The sequence below is a fragment of the Eleutherodactylus coqui genome, chromosome 5, assembly GCF_035609145.1.
Source record: "Eleutherodactylus coqui strain aEleCoq1 chromosome 5, aEleCoq1.hap1, whole genome shotgun sequence".
Classification (NCBI taxonomy): Eukaryota; Metazoa; Chordata; class Amphibia; order Anura; family Eleutherodactylidae; genus Eleutherodactylus; species Eleutherodactylus coqui.
In genome coordinates, this window is record NC_089841.1 from 210,392,767 (window position 1) to 210,413,136 (window position 20,370).

The 20,370-nt window shown below is 43.0% G+C and overlaps 1 protein-coding gene across 1 annotated transcript in view; it reads right to left on the reverse strand.

The window, feature by feature from the left end:
• Nucleotides 1-20,370, reverse strand: part of VPS13A (vacuolar protein sorting 13 homolog A) — a 174,725-nt gene that overhangs the window by 123,517 nt on the left and 30,838 nt on the right. Inside the window, exons 2-10 of the mRNA XM_066604146.1 lie at nucleotides 16,394-16,437; nucleotides 13,884-13,926; nucleotides 12,867-12,962; nucleotides 10,677-10,778; nucleotides 10,370-10,479; nucleotides 8,091-8,150; nucleotides 6,537-6,596; nucleotides 3,394-3,474; nucleotides 587-644 (exon numbers count right to left, since the gene is read on the reverse strand). Of these exons, the coding sequence (XP_066460243.1) occupies nucleotides 587-644; nucleotides 3,394-3,474; nucleotides 6,537-6,596; nucleotides 8,091-8,150; nucleotides 10,370-10,479; nucleotides 10,677-10,778; nucleotides 12,867-12,962; nucleotides 13,884-13,926; nucleotides 16,394-16,437 (654 nt within the window). The remainder of the gene's footprint in view (nucleotides 1-586; nucleotides 645-3,393; nucleotides 3,475-6,536; nucleotides 6,597-8,090; nucleotides 8,151-10,369; nucleotides 10,480-10,676; nucleotides 10,779-12,866; nucleotides 12,963-13,883; nucleotides 13,927-16,393; nucleotides 16,438-20,370) is intronic.

Sequence of the window (20,370 nt, forward strand, 5' to 3'; positions counted from 1 at the left end):
TTCCGTACTCGGTCGAAAAGATTCGGGGGGCGCCGTGGATGAGTGGGGGGTTGCATCGGAGAGTGGGGGAGAGAAGGAGAGAGAGAGGGCTCCCCCCTGTTTCCCGCTGCTACCCCCCGCTCCGTCACGTCTCCCCCCGCCCCCCGGCGCCCCCCGAATCTTTGCACCCGAGTACTGAAGTACTCGATTGAGTAATTACTCGAAACGAGTAGGTTCGCTCATCTCTAATTGTAATCCATTCTATTTCTTTCAGTGGGCGCTCTTTGTGTGGAATTGCTCTTTTGTTGTTTGCTATCTAGTCTAAACATCTTGTCAGCCACTGTGGACGGCCAAAAACAGGGCCCCGAACTGGCAGAATGGATGGACCAGAGAAGATCAACTACAGGTAATATACCCTCTGCCAGTCCCGGAACAGAATTTTGCCTTCTGCATAGTAACAATGTCAGCAAAACATAGCAACCAATCAGAATCCAGCTTTCATTTTTACAAAAAGAATTGAAAAACAAGATAAATCATCTTGTTACTATGACAACAACAAGAATAAGGTTCCATTTATATTTACAAAAAATGTAAGTTTACTACATACCAAAATCATAACCTTCGGGGATGACATTGTGCGCAGCCACACCATACTTCATAACACCCTGAAAGATAAAGGTCACTGTACTGTATTACTTAACGCCCACTGAAAAAGCCAGCGATGAGTTATACAAACGTTTTTTTTCTGGGATGTACTCATTTTTATGTTAACAGTATTTTCTGTAATACACACCGGAGGAATAGCAAACATGACATACAATATCATCTTTCTGTGGGTTGAATATATACCAACGAGATAAACAAGGAAACGCAAGTCATCAAGAACCATCTTCACTATTACATTAGTGAGGAGGACAAAGGGCGATCCCGCATATTCTTAACCTCTTCCCTCCACAGGATGTAAGGGTACGTCATGGCAATGGGGTACTCCCCGCAACTGGACATACACTTATGTCATGGAGATAGCACGAGATCATGACAGATCTCGCGCTATCCGGTAGCGGGAGCTGGCTGTCACCGATAGCCGGCCTCCTGCTGCAACAGGAGAGGTGCATTGGAGATGCAACCCCCGCTGCTAACCCCTACCCTGCAGCGTTCTATGTAGATCGCAACATAGGAAGATTTCACAGAGGGAGCGCAGAGAGCCCGACTGGTTGTCATGGTAACAGGACGCCACCAACGGGCGTCCTGTAATACCACTGCCTATGATCACTGTAATAAGCAATAAGGCATTGCAGGAGAGAAGTCCTGCAATGCTTTATTATAGTGATCATTTGTGCTATGATATAAGTCCCCCAGAGGGACACAAACTGTGTAAAAAAAAAAAAAAAAAAGATAAAAATAATGTACAAAAAATAAAAATGTAACACCCCCCCCCCTTTTTTTGTGCTTTTACTCATACTAGCATAATTTTTTTTAAATCCCATATATTTGGTATCGTCGTCTCCGTAACAACATGTACAATATGTTGCACATGCTATTTATTCTGCACGGCAAAAAGTGTTAAAAAAAACGCTAAAAAAATGAGGCAAAATGCTAATTTTTAGCATTTTGCCTCCCAAAAACCACAATAAAAGTGATCAAAAAAGCAGTGTGTACCCCAAAATGGTACCAATAAAAACTACAGCTCGTCTCACAAAAAAAAAGGCCTCACAGAGCTCCGTCAATGGAAAAATAAAAAAAGTTATAGGACTTTGAATGCAGCGATTTAGAAAAAAAAAATTCCAGAAAAAGTTTTGTTTTTTTTATTGCAGAAAAGTGGAAAAACCTAAAAAAAAACTATAAGAATTCTGGCATCGTTGTAATTGTACCGGCCCGCAGAAAAAATGTATTGTGTCATTTATGCTGCATAATTAACGCTTAAAAAATGTTTTTAAAAAAATCTATAGCAGAATTGATGAGTTCTCTCTCCATTATCATAAAAAAAAAAAAATAAAACTTTTACAATATAGTCTATGTACCCCAAAAATGACACTGATAAAAACTACAGTTCGCCACGCAAAAAACAAGCCGTTATACGGCCGCGTCGACGGAAAAAAAAAAAAAAAAAAAAAAGTTATGGCTTTTGAAAAATGGAGATTGAAATCAATCAAAAATCGTTGCATCCTTAAGCCCAAAACAGGCCATGTCCTTAAAGGGGTTCTGTCACTAAAAAAGAAAAATGCTCTACTTTATCTATTCCTCCCCCATCAGTCTACTTACCAGATCTTCACCTCCCTTATCTTCTCCTGTCTCCTGCAGTCCGGGGGCTCACTTCACCTCCACTTGCCCGATTCTGCTCCTTCCTGTGAGGTTCCGTACATTTGGTTGGCAGTCTGCCAATGTACGTTATGTCACAGCTCACAGGCCAGCAAGAGGACTGCCTATCTTTTTCAGAGTTTGCTCATGCGAGCTGTCTCTGAAATAGATTACAATTCCTTCCTAGGCAGTGAAGCTACAGCACATGGATGTGACCTTCACTGACCCAGCAGGAAGGAGTTTGTGATGAGCAGCCTTCATAACAAGCTGGGCCCAGCCTGCAGTGAGCTGATCTGGAGCACTGGAGAGGCTCAACCAGGAGAAGATGTGATAAGGAGACTGACAGGGAAGTAATAGGTAAGTTTAGATAAATTTTTTTTTAATGACAAAACCCCTTTAAGGGGTTAATATAAATGATGAGGAGATCATTTATAACACATCAAGTATCATTGCACATTCCGGGTATTCATGCCTGCACAGCCCATTAATATCTCTCTTCTGCATCTTTCTATATAGAACCTCTTAAATTATTAGGAACAACATGAAAATTAAGTGACTGCAAATATGGATTTTTTTTAAGCTTCTAAGAAATTGTGATCTAATTTTAACAGACATCAGTAGAGGAACTATAACAGATGCCTGTAGCAATTGGTTTGGTCATCGTAGCGCTCCTATAGGCCGCCTGCACACGGGCGGAAATCCCGCGGCAGTATTTCCGGCGGGATTTCCGCCACTGAAAGTTTGCATAGGAGTGCATTACAATACGCACTCCTATGCAGACGGCCGCAGTTTGGCCGCGCGAAATCTTGCGCGGCAAACAAACCGCGGCATGTCCTATTTTTGTGCGGGGCTCGCACTCACCCGGCCGCCGGCTCCGGTCTGCGCATGCGCCGGCTGCGCGGCAGCCGGCATATGAAAGAGCCGGGGCCGCCAGGCGCGGGTGAGTACGCGCTCGTCCCTGCAGGCTCTCGGGTCGGGTCCCACGGCGAGAATTCTCGCTGCCGGATCCGACCCGCTCGTCTGCAGGCGGCCATACAGTTCTACAGCCGGTGGGACAAACATTCTTCTATTACAACGTTAAATGACAGACAACCGTGGTTGGCATAACGATCATACCAAGGCTTCATTGTACGATCGGTGATAATACATCTCGGATTTCACGTTCCAGTAGGCAAACAGGTTGTCCAGACGTACGATCTACAAAGAAGAGAGAGCGGTAGCAAAGGTCTATTTATAATCTCAATAGCATAATAGCGAAAAATAAAGTTATAGAAAACATGTATTACGCGAAACATTTCCGCTAACTGACCGCTTCAAGCATGTAGCAGCATATGCAGGGAGGACTACTTAAGGTAGTCCCGCATCTTCATGACCTGCAGGCTACTTCCAGCCACTACACCCTCCAGCCTATTACCCTGCATGGAGTGAGAGCTGCCAATCATTGGCTGGAGGGCGGGGTGGGTGTGGCTAGCTGCAGCTCATGAATATGTAAGACTAGTTTTGTGTCTGGCTTCTACTAATAAAATGTAGGTTTCTCCAAAGCTACTGAACAGCAGACATATCCCTAATCTGTCGGATCGGCGCTACCTTATGGAGCTCTTAGCGCAGCTGCAAAGACATGATGACAGATTCCCTTTAAGCATGTTTCATCATTTAATTTTTTGCAAAGGAGACAAGTTTCCCTCCAATTGGTTTGTGGGCAGTTGATCCAAAAGTTCTTGTCTTTTTAGAAGTTTGTCCAAGAAAAAAAAAAAAAAAAAACTCGTCCAGGCAGACATTCATCCAATCTCAATTTGTCCTATATATTACTATGTCCAAGATTTTATCCACTTAGCACTGGAAACGCAAATGTGATTCTGAGCCACCTGTTTTAACCCCTTAGCGACCAGGCCTGTTTGCACTTCAATGAACCAGGGCAAAGTGTAGAAATCTGTCATGTGTCAATTTAACAGAAAAACTCAGCAAATTCTGACATTTGCTTTTTCGCCACATATTGTATTTCATTTTAGTGGTATAATTTGTACGATGACTTCGTTGGGAGATCCCTCCCCAACCCCCCTTTTCAATGCGCTGTCGTTGAGGGGGAGGGGATTCCGCCACGGTTTTCTCTGCCTTTACTTTCGCACCAAGCGGTGCAGACTCTAAGGCCTCATGTCCACGGGGAAAATCGGGCCCGCTACGGATTCTACATGTAGAATCTGCAGCGGGTCCCTCCTGCCCCGCGGACATGAGGGCTGAAAATACAAATAAATGACAATAAACTCACCTCCTATCCGCTCCGTTTCTTCTCTTCGCGGCGGCGTCATCTTCTCTCGTCGCGGCCGGATCTTCATTCTTCGGCTCGGCGGATGTGCACGATGACGTCGGTGACGTGCCCCGCGCATGCGCCGGGCCGAAGCAAAATGATCCGGCCGCGGCTGAGAGAAGATGGCGCGGCGCCGAAGAGAAGAACCGGAGCGTGTAAGTAAAATATGATTTTTGTGTCCCGCATGAAAATGGAGCATGGTCCAGATTTTTTCATGCTCCATTTTTTTAAAAATCACTTTTATTGACAATCCGCGGGTATTTATCTACCCGCAGGTGGTCAATGCATCCCTATGGGGTGCGGATCCGCGCGCGGGAGAAGAGTTAAAATCCGCTGCGGATTTTAATTCTTCTTTTCCCCGTGGACATGAGCCCTAAGGCAGGGAAACTGTTGCAGATTTTCAGCGAAGGTAAAAATTTTTGAAATGACAATTTTTTTACTACATTATTAGGTCAAGAGGTGGCGACGTCCGAAGTCATCCTTCAGACTGCGATTTCATATAGACTATACATTCAAGAGGAAAACGCACGCCTCTTTAAGTATGTATGACAAAGTATTGATTGCGAAATGTCAAATGTCTTACTGGACGAGGAAAGCAATTGGATGAACTGTCCTAGTGGATTAGGAAAGCAATGGACAAAATCTATGAATTGGACGAGATTTGGATTGGACAAAATGTCTCGAAACCCTCAAAATTAACCGGCCATTAGAAACGACTATATAGATTGGTCTGAACAGATACAAAATAGACAGAAACGACAAGGGAAAAGACACCCTAAGGCTGAGTTCACACAGGGCGGATTTGCCGCGGAATTTCCCTGCGGAATTTCGATGCAGCAGGTCCGCCTGCGGCCGCTAATCCTGGCATTGGCCAGCCATGTGGACAAGATTTGTCAAAAATCTCGTCCACACGGGGCGGACAGCATGTCATTCTTTTTTTTCCCGTTGCGGCCCCGCTCCTCTCTATGGGAGAGCCGGCCGCAACAGAAAAGCATGTAGTGAAGCCGCTCCAAAACCTGCGGCTAAGTGCCGCTGGTTTTGAAGCTGCGCTTATCCTGCAGAAATCTTGCGGTTCTTCGCTGCGGCAAAACCGCAGGATTTACGTGGTGAAAGCGTCCCGTGGGAATCCAGCATAACACTGATTATACACATTAGTATGAGGGTTTGTACACCGTCCCCTGACAGTGAATGTCTGAAGATTAGGGAGGATTTTAACATGCTGATCCATTGCTCTTATGGGAGATTAGCTGTTGCCAAAAGCGTCTGGCAGAAGCTTATTTTCTTCTCCCTATTGAAATAAACAAGCACAATAGGCAGATGTGAGCACATTTATGATAGAGCATGAGGCTGATAGCCATTGCATGCATATGGCCGGCTTAAGCCCATTCCTTCAAGTATTGCAAGTGATTGTGACTAAGATTGTGACTAAACATTTTATGGCTAGGACACTGAAGCCTTGGCTACAGCACATCACTGACCGACAAAAGCCGGCACTTTGCTTTACAAATGGCAACTAATTCTCATCTAATGATTAAAAGGTTAAGAAAACTTTTGGCAAAGAAGTTATATTCAGTACCTCTACAGTTTGTTGTATGCATACTAAACCCAGATGTTGTAGCTCACAATGGATATGTGGCAGTTGGCATAAGAAACATTTGAAACAATAGGAGTAAATTTACTAAGCCCAGTACTTCTGACGCTGGGTAGTAGAGTTTCCTCCGGCTCACAGTGCGCTGAATACATGTAGAGGTGCACAGGTGATCTAATGTGTATGTATGTATGTATGTATGTATATGTCTGGGGTGGCCATGCGCTCTGCCAACACACTCCGCCCACCTTTCAATAACAGGATGGGGCCAGTGCAAATTCCCAAATTTGTATGCAAATGCTTGCTGGTGCAAAAATGTCATAAATGTGCCCCATTATGTTCATACTGCATATGATATCAAATTACCTTGTAAAACAGCTTAGAAGATTCATCATGTAGACATGGATTCCAATTTTTATCAGATGTCTGTAGAAAAAAAAACATTATTTTCCCAATAATGTAGTTCATTAGGAAGAAAGATTCTAAATTTGAACAATGCTTATGAGAAAACTAACAATCTAAAAAGACTAGAAAATAAAGGATTATAAGGCAATCTCTGTCAATTTGTACTTTAATTAAAAATACATAGGAATGTGGCTTATATTATACATAAATCAAAACTTGGGTACTACAGCACTTTTATGGCCACTTCCTATAGTAATATGTATATGCCTTTAATTGGTTATATGTTAAATGCGTGTGCTGCTGCAACCTATCCCCGTATGACTGATAGATCACCCAAACCACCTACCATATCTGTCAGTCACCCTAAGCTAGCTTAGGGACTGGTAAAGTAGCTAGCTAGTTGCTAGGGAGCCTGTGATTGGAGGATAAGCCCTCCGCACGGGTTGGGGGAAAGAAGGCAGATAAAAGGAAGTGTGGGTGGAGTTAAGCCAGTAGAGATCTGAGTAGGCAGGAGAAGAAGAAACAAAGAACAGCCAGTGCGGTGGGAAGGATGAAAAAGCAAAGTGTGAGTACCAAAAGCCAGTTTGTGTTTAGTGGACAAAGAGTCAACAGGGGAGAGAGAGGTGTATAAAGAGGGAAATTTAGTAAAAAGAAATAGCAGCAAGAAGAAAAAGCAAATCAGCAAGAAAGAGGAAAGTTAATGGATATATACAAAGCCAGAAAGTAAAGCTGGAGTCTAAAGTCTAAAGTACAAAAAGGGGGATTCTAACCCAAAACTCTCAAGTCTAGGAAAAGTGATTTCTTATTGTAATTGACATCATCTGCCTCATGTAAACGTAATTCCATCTAAGTAACTGCTGCAAAAATCAAGAACTCCCTCTCTCCCTGCCAATAAAGTGTTCAATTGATTTACCATCTAATCCAGTCTCCTGGAGTCCCATCCCACCACCTACAACATCTGCATTGAGGGTACCACACTAGACTTCAGGAGAACAAGGACAATTTTTGTTTATTTCTTCCTTTTTATTATAATTTTGTCCGAAGTAGTTTTCGGCCTATGTTCGAACTGTTGTCATGACAAAACAACATCTTACCCTACCTGACTTTGCAAGTAGCACCTTAGAAATTACTGCCAGAACGTAACACCTATTTTTCCACTGGTGTAACGCCTCACTTTCATAGGAGAGAAGCAGCCATGCCACCGTGGCAACTATCATTTCACTGCCCCCTCCGCAGTCTGGCCCGTCACCAAGGAATACCATGATATATAAAAAAAAGTGTACAGAAATTAAGGTGGCTCTAATAAATTCCAGAAAGCTTTGAAATCTTGAATTTTGGATCAGGTATAGTACACGGTGTGGCAGACCATACGTGGGGTTTTGCTGATGTCCTTTTGCCATCTTTATGGACAATTATCAGATAATTAACAGCAAAATATTCATTTCAAAGCCAACTGCAAAACATAAAAGCCGGCTGAAATTCTTACAACGTATTTTTAGCGTATATTATAAATACCTGCAAACTGAGGTTCTGAAGCGACACGCCAAAGGAAAGTGGGCACTCCGGATTTGTGATCTTTAAAAGATTAAGGAAAAAATAATTACCTATAGTCAGTATTACATTTACACTGCACATTATAGGCTCCGTTCAGAGGCATCGCTAGTGTCTTCTTTCCTCGAGGCACTGTCATGGGGCAGTAGGCGTGATGTCACTACACGGTGCCACTTGTGACAGGTCGGCAACAGTGCCTGGAGGGAAGAAGAGGCTGTACTGATCAGGGGTAAGGTGAGTAAATGGTTTGGGTTTTTTTCGCTCAGAGTCATTTAACGGGTATTTTAGGGAGAGGTAGACTCCAGGTGGGCATTGTTCAATGTGGAGAAGAGTATTAATATGCAAGAGGGCTCTACAAGGGGCACTGTTCTACATGAAGAACAGTATTATTTAAGGAAGAGGGGCTCCAAGGGGGCATTATTCTATATAGAGGACATTGCTGTATGAGGAAGGGGTCTCCCGAGGAGCATTATTCTATATGGAGGACATTATTATTATATAAATAGGGTCTACAGGGGGGCATTATTATTAAATAAGGAAATTTTAAGGGCGTAATTATTACTCCATAAGGGGGCACTAAAAGGGGGAATTACTACATTTGAAGATGCACACAGGAGCTTTATTAATGTCTAGGGAACACATAGGGCAATAACGAGCACAGGTTTGTGGGTGGCAGCAAGATGAAGAGTTTGTGTAGATTGTTGACTTTTTTTTAGGTACTGGAAAATGAAGAATCAAGGATGTTTGTGTTACAAACTTGCAAAAACAAGCCATGGCTGGAAGATATTATCATGATGCCCTGGGCTGGATAGAAAATACAGGAAAAGAGAAGGACTCCAGTCAGAATGGATGTCATCCAAGATCACTGGATATAATGGTACTGTAATCACTTATACGGTCTGTAGAGTACCTGTTCAGAACTGGTATCTACTATATGGTCACTTTATGGAGGTAATATTAGTTATTGTACAGTGGTTTTTATACAACACTATGGAAGTAATATTCAGTCACTATGTCGTGGTCATTGTGTGGCGGTATCATTTAATCCCTGTATAGTGGTATCATTAGTCTTTCTATAGTGCTTATTATTCAGTAACAGTATGGCAGTATGTGAAGGTTAGTCATTATAGATTAGTAGTGGTAATGGTATGGCGGTATTATTGGGGCCTTGAAAACACTGGTCTTTGTATAGTGCATTTTATTCAGTTATAGTATACAGATAATCAATAGTAGGAATATTTGCTTCTGGCTAATAACTGTATATGAATATTCATTATTTGGGAGGAGGAATGCATGCAATAGATGCCTAAAGGCTTGTGCCCCTGATCTTGTAAGACCTGAGCAACGCCCCAAAGCAAGCAAATATTACCGTGTTGCTTTAGAGATATCTGGTGATTCCTTTGGCTAATGGTCTGTTCAGGTAAGTTCATACTAGTGTCCATTATTGGGGGACTACAATGTTTACCTTGAATTAAAATCAGTCATCTAGGTGAATAGAGAAGGCGGCTAGTAGTAATCTTCTGCATAACACTTCTGTATACTTGAATGCTAAAGCCTGACACATAAAAGCTGGAGCAGCTGCTTGGGAGTATGGAGCATTGTTTATATGAAGAGACACTGGGCAAGCAGTAAGACAGACCTGGCATGAGCGAGCTGGATAAATACTGAGTGCATTCCACAGAAACTAACTGCTTGACTGCTGAAGGGAGCTTAAAGGGAAACGGTCGCCACCTATAAGTACCATAAACTAAGTTATGGTTCTCATAGAGCAGGTCCCAAAGAAAATTAGGATGGATTTTCTATACTTACTAGGCTTCTTGTTCTCCGAAGTCAAACTGCGGGCAGTGCAGCGGACTCATGTCAGCAGGAAGTGTGTGCACGCCCATAGAGAACAATCAGAGCGCATGTATACAGCCTGCAGAAATTAGTTCACTGTACTGTCTGCGGACAGGCTTCCATGGGTGACAGCATGGGAACAGAGAGCCGGATAAGTATATCAAAAAATAATAATTAAAAAACATTCCCCAAACTCCTTGGGACCTGACCTATGAGAAACAAACTTTATTTATGGTGCTCATCGGCGGTGACCGGTTCCCTTTAAGATCTAGTCACAAGCACCTGCAAAAAGTTGAGGAAGTTGCACAAAGCATCTAAACTGCATAATAAATTTGGCACACGACTAACTTTTTTTTTTAACCTGAAATGGGCTTAATAAGTTTGCCCCAATGTTTTGTTTTACTTACGTCATCTTCATATCGGATATGAATATTGGAAATCTTCACCTGAAGATTCTTGATAACCTGAGTTACTAACTTCTCTACAAAGGTATCCTGCTTTTCTTCTTTTGGCTTTTCTAAAACAATGTAAATAAAATAATTGTATTTATTGAGCAAAGAGTTGGGGAAACATAAGGAAAAAGCTGCCCAAAGTGCACAACCCCAATAAGAGCTTCCTACCTGTAGGTAAAGCATTGGGTTTAAAAGATGCAAGCACTTTAGATTAGATTTCGGGTTCTTTTTACAAGTCCACCAAAGCCGATATCCCCCTTACCCTGATCAGCCACTTTCTGTTTCGCCTCCTCGATGCGCAGCAGTTCTCGCTGTCTGGCCTCCAGGAATTGTTTCCCCTCTTTCTCTGCATCATATTTTATACCTGAAATGTAAGATCGAAGACTGGATGAGGTCACCAAATACCAAATGTTAGACAAGGTCAAAAACCAACACTGTATATTAGTCAAATTAACATAGATCGGATTAACCCTTCACAGTGACCACAAAGCAGAAAAATACAAGAATCCTGACTGAGTACGAAAAAAATCTTTGCCTGATAACACACAAACAGTCATACTAATATCATAAATGTGGAAGTAACTGTCTGTCTGTCAGCTTTTCACAGCTGAACCGCTGAAGCGATGTTGATGACATTTGGCGGGAGATCGCTGCATCCTGAGGAAGGACATCGGCTACCTATTATCTCGAAAACGTAGAGAGTACTCTAGGGAGCGCGACAAGACAGACTTATTTGGTGATGCGCAGGCATCGTGTTGTGCAGTGAGGCGGAGGAAAAGGGGGTGCAGATCATTAGATATGCCTACACAAACGGGGCAGACACGTGAGGGCAGACGTCGTTGCTACACGTATGCGATTAGTAAGCTAGCAGGGATACTCTGTGTTGCCCGAGATTAAGGCCTCATGTCCACTTGCTAAATGGAATTGCGGAATCCGCAACGGATTTTGCTCATAGGGAATCATTGGCCATCCGCGGTACATTAAATTGATTTTTGCACCCGCGGATGGCATCTTAAAAGAATTGCGTTTTTCACGCGCGGGAGAAAAAACGCAGCATGCTCCATTCTGCCGCGGATTGGCAACATTGCTATCACATTGATAGCAATGTGTGCGGATATCTGCATGCAAAAAAAATACCCTTTAAAGCAAATCAGCGCGGAAATCCGCGGCAGATTCTGCGCGGATTGTATTTTTCAAGTGGACATGAGGCCTAAGACTTGAATGAAAAGACACATTAACACATTAAATAAAATCTATGTTGCCCGTAGCAACCAATCCCATCTCCTAGCAAACAATGACAAGACCAAAGACATAGTGTACAGAACTGAGCTGACAGCAGACTGCAGTTACAGAACATGAAGACAATGGACAGGCCTGACCAGTAAAGCAGCGGAGCATACATGTCATAACTAAGTGTGTGTGTGAGTGTGGGAAGGGGGAGTAGAGACTACAGGTAGTGAATAGGGATGAGCGAGCATACTCGTTAAGGCGATTTACTCGAGAGAGCATCGCCTTTTTCGTGTACCTGCTGGCTCATCCCTGAAGATTCGGGGGGTTGCGGAGGGGATCGGAAGGGAGAGAGAGATCTCTCTCACTCTCCACCCCGCTCCCCTCCGCCGCCATCCCTAGCCCGTTAGCTACGAATCACCAGAAGAACCCTTTAACTTTTCAAAATGCAAATGGAATTTGAGGAATAAGCAGTAGGGTGAAACAATTTATATCTATCAAGAGGTCAATAAGTAGAACTGTCATTTTCTAAGAGAGGTATGCAGTATATATTTTAACTAAATAGGTTAATAATTAGAGGTGAGCGAGCACGCTTGTTTAAGGCTGATGTTCGAGTGAGCATTGCTCTTTTCGAGTAACTGATTCCTCGTCCGAGCACCATGCGGGGGGGGGCGGGAGGTTGTGAGAGAGAGACGAGTAATCAGTCTCTGACCGATACTCACTCGAGCATCAGCCTTAAACGAGCGCGCTTGCTCATCTCTATTAATAATGCATGGTGGAGCAACCCCAATGGAGATATAAATTTGGAAATTATGTCCTTTTCTTGAAGGGTGGTAAATAAGAGATTGGTAACAGAGACACAGCGAAGGAGTCTCTAAAATGTAGAAGGTGCAGCTCACCCCAAATAACGGGACACCCAGCTTGGTGGATGTTTTTACTATATAAAAAAAAAGAAAGAAAAAGAAAAAATGGTTTTTTTTTAGGTGTGTGGCGTGACCTTCAACTGTAGTATAATGACATGAGATTGCATATTGCTAAAATTCTCTATTTATTGATAAAAACCATCATGTATACACGTTTCGAGGTTAGTGAACCTCTTCCTCAGTGATGGCTGGGGATACACTTCTCGATGTGTATCTCTCAGAGAAGATTCAGCACGGATTCTGAGGTTTGGAAGTCTCAAAAGAAAACAAGAGGTAGAGTAGACAGAGAAACGAGAACTTACTAGCAATAGGCACTATAAGTAAGTACACGCCATCCAAAACGGCCTCCACTGGCTGAGTATATAGATTTTTCCAAGGAATCTTAAGATCAAGCTTGCCTGTACAAAACAGATAATTGGTTATTAGACATTTTTAAGGCAAAATTTGGCTATTTCATAAAAAAAACAAAAAAAACACAGGATCTGCATGGAAAACCTGACACAGATACAATTCATTTTTTACAAATGTCTTTAGACTATAAACTATGGGATCCCTGAGCTCGCCATGTAGTGCTCATATGCATTTGGCAATAGGCCTGAAGGTCAGAGGTGATGATACTTGATCCCTACACTCCTGGACGACTACAACAGTAATTGCTGATTGGAAATGCATAAAAAAAAAAGCATAGAGTTTGTCAATCATAGCAAAATAAAGCCATTTCCAACAGTAACGCTGCCTACAGCATGCCTCATGCTGGACAACAATTACATTACTCCGAGGGCTGCGGAGAGCATTATGGTGGAAAGGTCCATTACATCCTTGCAAGTGATTTTTTTCAAACCACTGACCTTAGTTTCAAAAAGGTAAGTACATAAACGGGCCATAAATCAACTTCAATATATGCCTGCCCAGTAAAAGGTGGAACCGAACGGTCATTGTTAGGGCTGCGGCATATCTAACATAGTGGAGTAATATAGTATGGAAGACTTTGGAAGCATCACAGAAGTTACATTTTTCTGGTCAATGACTAAAAATGCTTCTTTAGGGCAAACCCACTGACCCCATTCAAGTAATGCATTGTTTCAACGCAAATAGAAGTGCATAGGGAATCACATCACCCAAGTCATATTAACCCTTTCCAATCCAGTGCCAGACATCATCCGACATTCAGATTTCCCTTCATAGCTCTGATGTCTGGGGAAGGTCTGACACGTTTCTAACACCATGCAGCGCTCCGATGTCGGAGGCTCTTCTGCATATGTAGGTTACAGTATATAAAACAACAGTGCTCCAGCAAAACAGGAGACTGAGTAACTCACCAATGTGGCCGGCTTTAACTTTAAAAGGCACATCTAGTTGACTCTAAGAAAAAAAAAAAAAAGGTTTGGTACAATGATCTAAGGTTACAAGAAACTCTAAGACACAAAAATGTTACACAAAGATGCAGTTCATTTCTGTCTGTTTAACCCCTTAGTGACGGAGCTTTTTTGCTTTTTTCCATTTTTGTTTTTTCCTCCTCCCTTTTAAAAAAATCGTAGCTCCTTTATTTATCCATCGACGTCGCTGTATGAGGGCTCGTTTTTTGCGGGACGAGTTGTATTTTTCAATGGCACTATTTATTTTACCATATAATTTACTGAAAAACTTTTTAAAAATTCTTAGCGGAGAGAAATGGAAAAAAAACGACATTCCACCATCTTTCGGTCGTCCTGTTTTTACAGCACACAAATTGCAACAAAAACGACCTGATATTTTTATTCTATGGGTCAGTATGATTACTACGATACCAAACTTGCATAGTATTTTTTTTGCTGTAGTACTTTTATTTTTTTTCTAGATATTTAATTTTTTTGCGGTCATTTTGTGCGCACAATACCTTTTTTATTTTTCCGTCGACGTAGTTGAGCAAGGGCTCATTTTTTGCGGGATGTCCTGAAGTTTCCGATAGTATCAATTTGGAATACATACGACTTTTTGATCGCTTTTTATAGCGTTTTTTCTGGGAGACAGGGTAACTAAAAAAGTGTATTTCTGGAGTTCTTTATTTTTTTTTTTTCAGACGACGTTCACCGTGCAGGAAAAATAATGCACTACTTTGATATCGCCGCATCCGTAAAAGTCCGATCTATCAAATACATATTTTTATTTTATGATTTTGATTTTTAAATAATGGATATGGCAAAAGGGGGGTGATTTAAACTTTTATAACTTTTTTTTTTTTAACAATTAAAAAAACTTTATTGATTATTTTTTTTACATTACTTTGAAGTCCCCCTGGGGGACTTTAACATGCGATGCTTTGATCACTCCTGCAGTATGACGTAATGCTATAGCATTACGTCATACTGCTTTTTTACAGGCAGTCTTTCAAGCCACCCTGTGTCGATAGCTTGATAGGCAGTCTGCTAAGGCAGCCCTGGGGCCATTCATTAGGCCCCCGGCTGCCATGACACCTGCACGGCTCCCCCGATCTCACCGCAGGACCCCTAAACAGCGTTCGGGGGATTTAAATGCCGCTGTCAGAATTGACAGCGGCATTTAAAGGGTTAATAGCCGCGATCGGCCAAACGGCTGAGCACAGCTATTGCCCGCGGGTGTCAGCTGTAATAAACAGCTGACGCCCGCGCTGTATGGAGGGAGATAGCGCCGCTACCTCCCTCCATACACGTCCTGCAACAGCAGGACGTAGTTTTACGATAGGGCTGTCACTAAGGGGATAAACGTGCTGATTTCTCGTATGAACAAGCGAATGATGTCAGCATTTCACTGGAAAAACACCTGTAATACTGATACCTAGTAGCGCTCCTGCGCCAGTTGGCTGCCTAGCACTACTCCACAGTACAAAGTGGTGCTACATATTCTGCAGCACCCTGTCCTCAACATAGAAAGTGATTTACAGCCAGCAGCAGCTCTTTCTGACTGTTATAAGTAAGGACTTGCTTTATCTATATTTGGTAGCAGCTTAATTTTCTTAAACCTTCATTGCTATAATACTAATTTTGGTTGAAATTTTGGTGACTTTGGAACCAATTACCAGTTTTCCATACTGGAGTTTTAACGTGCAATATGTAGTATTTTCATTGGTTCTGCACAAGTCCAGCACCACATCTCCGTTCTTTCCATCAGCAGACTCCATGCAATGCTGACGGGAAGTCACAGGCTGCTGCAGCCAATCCCAGAGCTCAGCGGTCAACGACTTAGGTTTGTGAGTGAGTGCACTGCAGCAGCCTGTAACGTCCTGTTCATCCTATAAACAGCCCTGGCGGTGTGAAATGATGTGCGGCCCTGGAGCTGAAGTAACCTGTGCCATAAAAAAGTAGGCTTTGTTTTTTTATATAAAGATGGGCATCCTAATTTAGGCCGGCTGCACACAACTAGGTCGGATTCTGCATGCGGGAGCCTGCAGTGGAATCCAACCCTGTACCCAGCTGGCATCCACACAACAGTCTTTTCTTCTTCTTTTCTGTACTGCAGATGGTTGACACAGAATCCGAGACCTTTCAGCAATGTCAATTGCAGAAGGGCCGCGGGTTGGACAGCTTCCATTGACTTCAATGGAAGCCATCCGCACAAAAATAGAGCATGCTGCAATGTTTCCTCCGTGAACAGAAAATCATAATTGATTTCTGCTCACATGTAAGCATTTCCCAATAGCATGTTATGGGCGCTATTTGCTACGAATCTGGAGGTGGACACACGCTCCGGATCCTGCAATACAAATATGCCCGTGTGCAGCCGGCCTTAAAGAAAAAACAAAGAAACCCCCCTTAATATGCTTATGTGCCACAGCGAGTGTATAATGTATAAAATCCCGTAGATTATTTCTTACCAGTGCATTCTCTTTAATTTCCAGATTTTTTAATGCCACAGCGCCTGAAATGAAAAACAAACAGGTGTTTTTTTAGATATTCATAAAAAAAGGCATTTGTTTTCTGTATAGAACGCTTAGATACTGTATGACGAAAACGCAAGTACTTCTCTAACAGTTCTTGCTTCAGCTGCTCATCATGCATTATCTGCTTGTCATCAGTTAACGATAACACAAAAAAATCTAATTGCTGCTATGTACTGAAAACATAGGCATATAGTCAGAATTGTTACGTTTACTAGTAGTTTAAAAGTTATACAAATATTATGTGGGCTGACATCATTACAGCATAAAGCGGTAGTAAACATGAAGGTAGGAAAGTTTGTAATAAACCTTACTAGGGAAAGTGGCATCTAGCATCGGGGAACTACCCATCTATATAGCCGGCATTCTCATTGACACTGCCATTTACTCTTAGGGCTCCTGCACACTGGCGTTTTGAACCATTGCCAGAAGAGTATCCAGCATTAAGAAGAAGCCCTTCCTTTATATTTCCCATTCCCTCTGAATCCACTTCTGGCTTTGGCTCAAAAAAAAAAAAAAAAAGACAGGCTGGGAATAAGCATGCAATCTGCAGACACAGCCTAAACAATCTCCACAATCTCTGCCACTCCTGCTGTTACAGCCTACATGTGCACATTCCATTTTTTTATTTTAGGTTTCGCAATGATTTGACAAGAATGTAACTGAATGCCCAACTCTTACAATCATCCTAGGATATCAGAGGGCATTCAGATATTGCCTACCTGCTGACTGGATCATAGACAGTGCAATGCATCATGGAAAGTGAGGGAAAGGGAGTACAGAACAGTGAACTACTGGCAGAATGCAAGGCTTGCTACAAGCCTACTGCCTTTAAGTGGATTCCAAATAGTAGAGCAATAGAAAAATGGAGAAGACCAACCTGAAAATCAGAACTTGTAAACATGAAACAAGGTAAAACCGGAGCAAAAAAGAGCGAGTAAGGTGAACCGATTATATTTTAGAAAGCTTGCTGAACATTCAGGTAAGCTTTCATTATGTTAAATAAGGGCTCTTTTACACGAACAGATCGTCTAGTCATGGTAATGAGGGCTGACCGACATTATCCATCAGCTCTAATTAATATTTACTCAGGCAGGGGGCGAAGGATTGCCAATCCAATTGTTTGTCTCTATACAGCTATCATTGGTCAGCTGTACAGCTCCCTGTTTATATAGGAAGATGTACAGGGGACCAGTGAGCATTTTTATGCTCATATAAAACAAGGTGATCAGTCAAAGAATGAGTTGACTAGAGATGAGCGAACAGACTCGTTTAGGACAATTACTCGATCGAGCATCGCTTTTTTCGGGCGAAAAAGGGGGGGGTTGCGCGGGGGAGTGGGGGGGGGGGGGGGGAGAGCGAGCTCCCCCCTGTTCCCCACTGCTACCCCCCACTCCACCCCGGCGCCCCCGAAGCTTTTCGCCCGAGTAGGCAGTTACTCGAAAAAAGCGATGCCCGATCGAGTAATTGTCTTAAACGAGCATGTTCGCTCATCTCTAGTATTGACTCATTTGTTGGCTAATCACTGGCCTTTTTAACAATTCAAATGGTGTCATGTGTTTAAAATTATTTTGTGGTAATCTACCAAAGGCCTCAGCCTCACATCCCACTGTAGGCTACTCTACATGAACGTTTGGTGACAGGGCATTACGCGCATGGGTTTTACATGCGTAATACGCTGTACCTATCTGTCATAGGATCCCATGTTGCCGCTCACTCCTACTGTGCGAAATACGGACGCAATAAGCATCGCAGCATGTTCTATCTTGGCACATATTACACACACATACACGCCAAGATTGGTGTATGGCGATTGGCGGCGCTCAGCAAGTACGCACTGTCTCAAGCGAGCGACATGCAGCGGATCATGCTCGTGTGAAGCCGCCCTGACAAAGGGAAGAGACTTACCATTATTTTACCGTATTTATTTATTTTTAAAATATAAATAAATTAAAAATACAGAACCTCTTTAAACAAATGACTGTTTAACCACTTTTTAGCATTTTCAACCTTTATATTTAGCTAATTAAACCTAAAGCTTCTAATTTCAATATTTGCATCTGTTTCCTATGCCCTAGAGAAGATCTTGTCTGGGTATGAACCGCAGAAATATATATACACTGCAAGTTTTTGAAGTCGCTGCCATTTTCTTGGCTTAGATTCCCGTGAGCATCTAAAATAAAAGGGGCATACTATAAAAACGATGAGCCGGCCGTTTTACTCTATAATTAATATTTTGCAAAGAGCTGATTATGACAAAGACGCAGGCACTTTTGCTTAAAAGTCTAAAATAATCAGCTTATGGCACAGGTGATTTTTTTAACACATGCAACTACTGTATTTACTGTACTTCGTACTACGACCGCGATTACCTCAGGCATTGTCCTCAGGCTCCTTCTTGTACCGTTTATGTTTAATATGTTTTTATTAAAGCTTTTATCAATTTTTTACAATAACAAAACAAATATAACAGGTAGCTAGTCTCGCAGGACTGCTGCATTAATATACAGGCTATAACAATGATAAGTCACACCAAAATGTGACCGGACTCGTAGTTGCTCGGTGCTCAACTGACACCCCTTTGGTATTCGTACTTTGGCAGCGAGTCCTTCGGTTACTGAACCCATGGTTACATGTAATCCAGGCGAACCGGAAAATAATAGAATGGAAAACAACATCCAGTTTTTAAATAGCTACGGCAACCAATAAAAACAAAAAAAAGGAAAAAACACATAGAAAAGAAGGACACAGGAAAACCTAGAGTACACGCAGATAATGGGGGAGGGGTAGAGAAAGAGGAGGGAGAGGGGAAAAAGGAGGAGGAAGGGGGAGGTACCGGAAACAAAAAGACTGGAATGGAGAGGGTGCAAGGGCACCCAGTCCTTGTAGGTTAACAATCCAGGGCTCAGATCTGCGTCATAACTTCCCGCAACCCTGGGGCAACTTGTCGCCTCACCACCCCGTAATATTCTGAAACTCAACTGAGTCACGGAATTCATTCCATACTGCCCATGCGCGCCTGCCCGAGCTCTCGGCTCCAGAGCCCTCATCCCCCAGCTCCTCCATGTACATCAGGTGATTTAGCTCTTGAATGAATTCTATAGTCGAGGGGGTGACGCCGCTTCGCCAGTGGCGTGGAATAACGGCCCTGGCTGCAGTGAGGAAATGTCGCAGAAGACCCTTCTTAATCGCAGCAAAGGGACCAGGGATGATTGAAAGCAGCGCCAGTTGTGGCGTAGCATCCACTGTGCTGCGTGACACCCCCTTGAATAATTCGAAGACCAACTTCCAAAATGGCTGTATAAGCGGACACTCCCACCAGATGTGCAGCATGGTTCCACGCCCAACCCCACATCTCCAACAATCATCAGGCACCGATGGAAATATGCGGTGGATCAGATCTGGGCATCTGTACCACCTAGAGAGGAGCTTAAAGTTTTTCTCCTGCGCCACGCAGGCCAGGGGTAGTCTGTGTGCGAACGTGAATGCTCTCTCCCAATCAGAGTCCCGCACCTCCGAAGACAAGTCTCTCTCCCACCCCTTGGTGTAATGAGGAAGACCCTGTGTGAGCCTCCCTAATATAATGTTGTATATCTTTGAGAGGACTCGAGTGGGGGGGCTGGTTTGTAAGAATAGTTTTTCAATCGGTTCGGCGGGATCCCCGAAGCGATTTGACCCCATCCGGGCCCTCCAGAAGGAGGACAATTGGAGGTACTCCAACCACTGTAGTTTCAGATCTGGTCGGGACGCCTGTAAGTCGTTGAATGATGGGAGGCCCGCTGGACCCGTTATCTGACAGCACCTTGTGTCCTCCTCCTCTCTCCAGCCAAGGAAGCTCTGCTTCTCCTGTCCCGGTGGGAATGCGGGGTTGTGGAATATGGGGGTCAGTGCCCCCCTGCGGATTGCAACGTCAC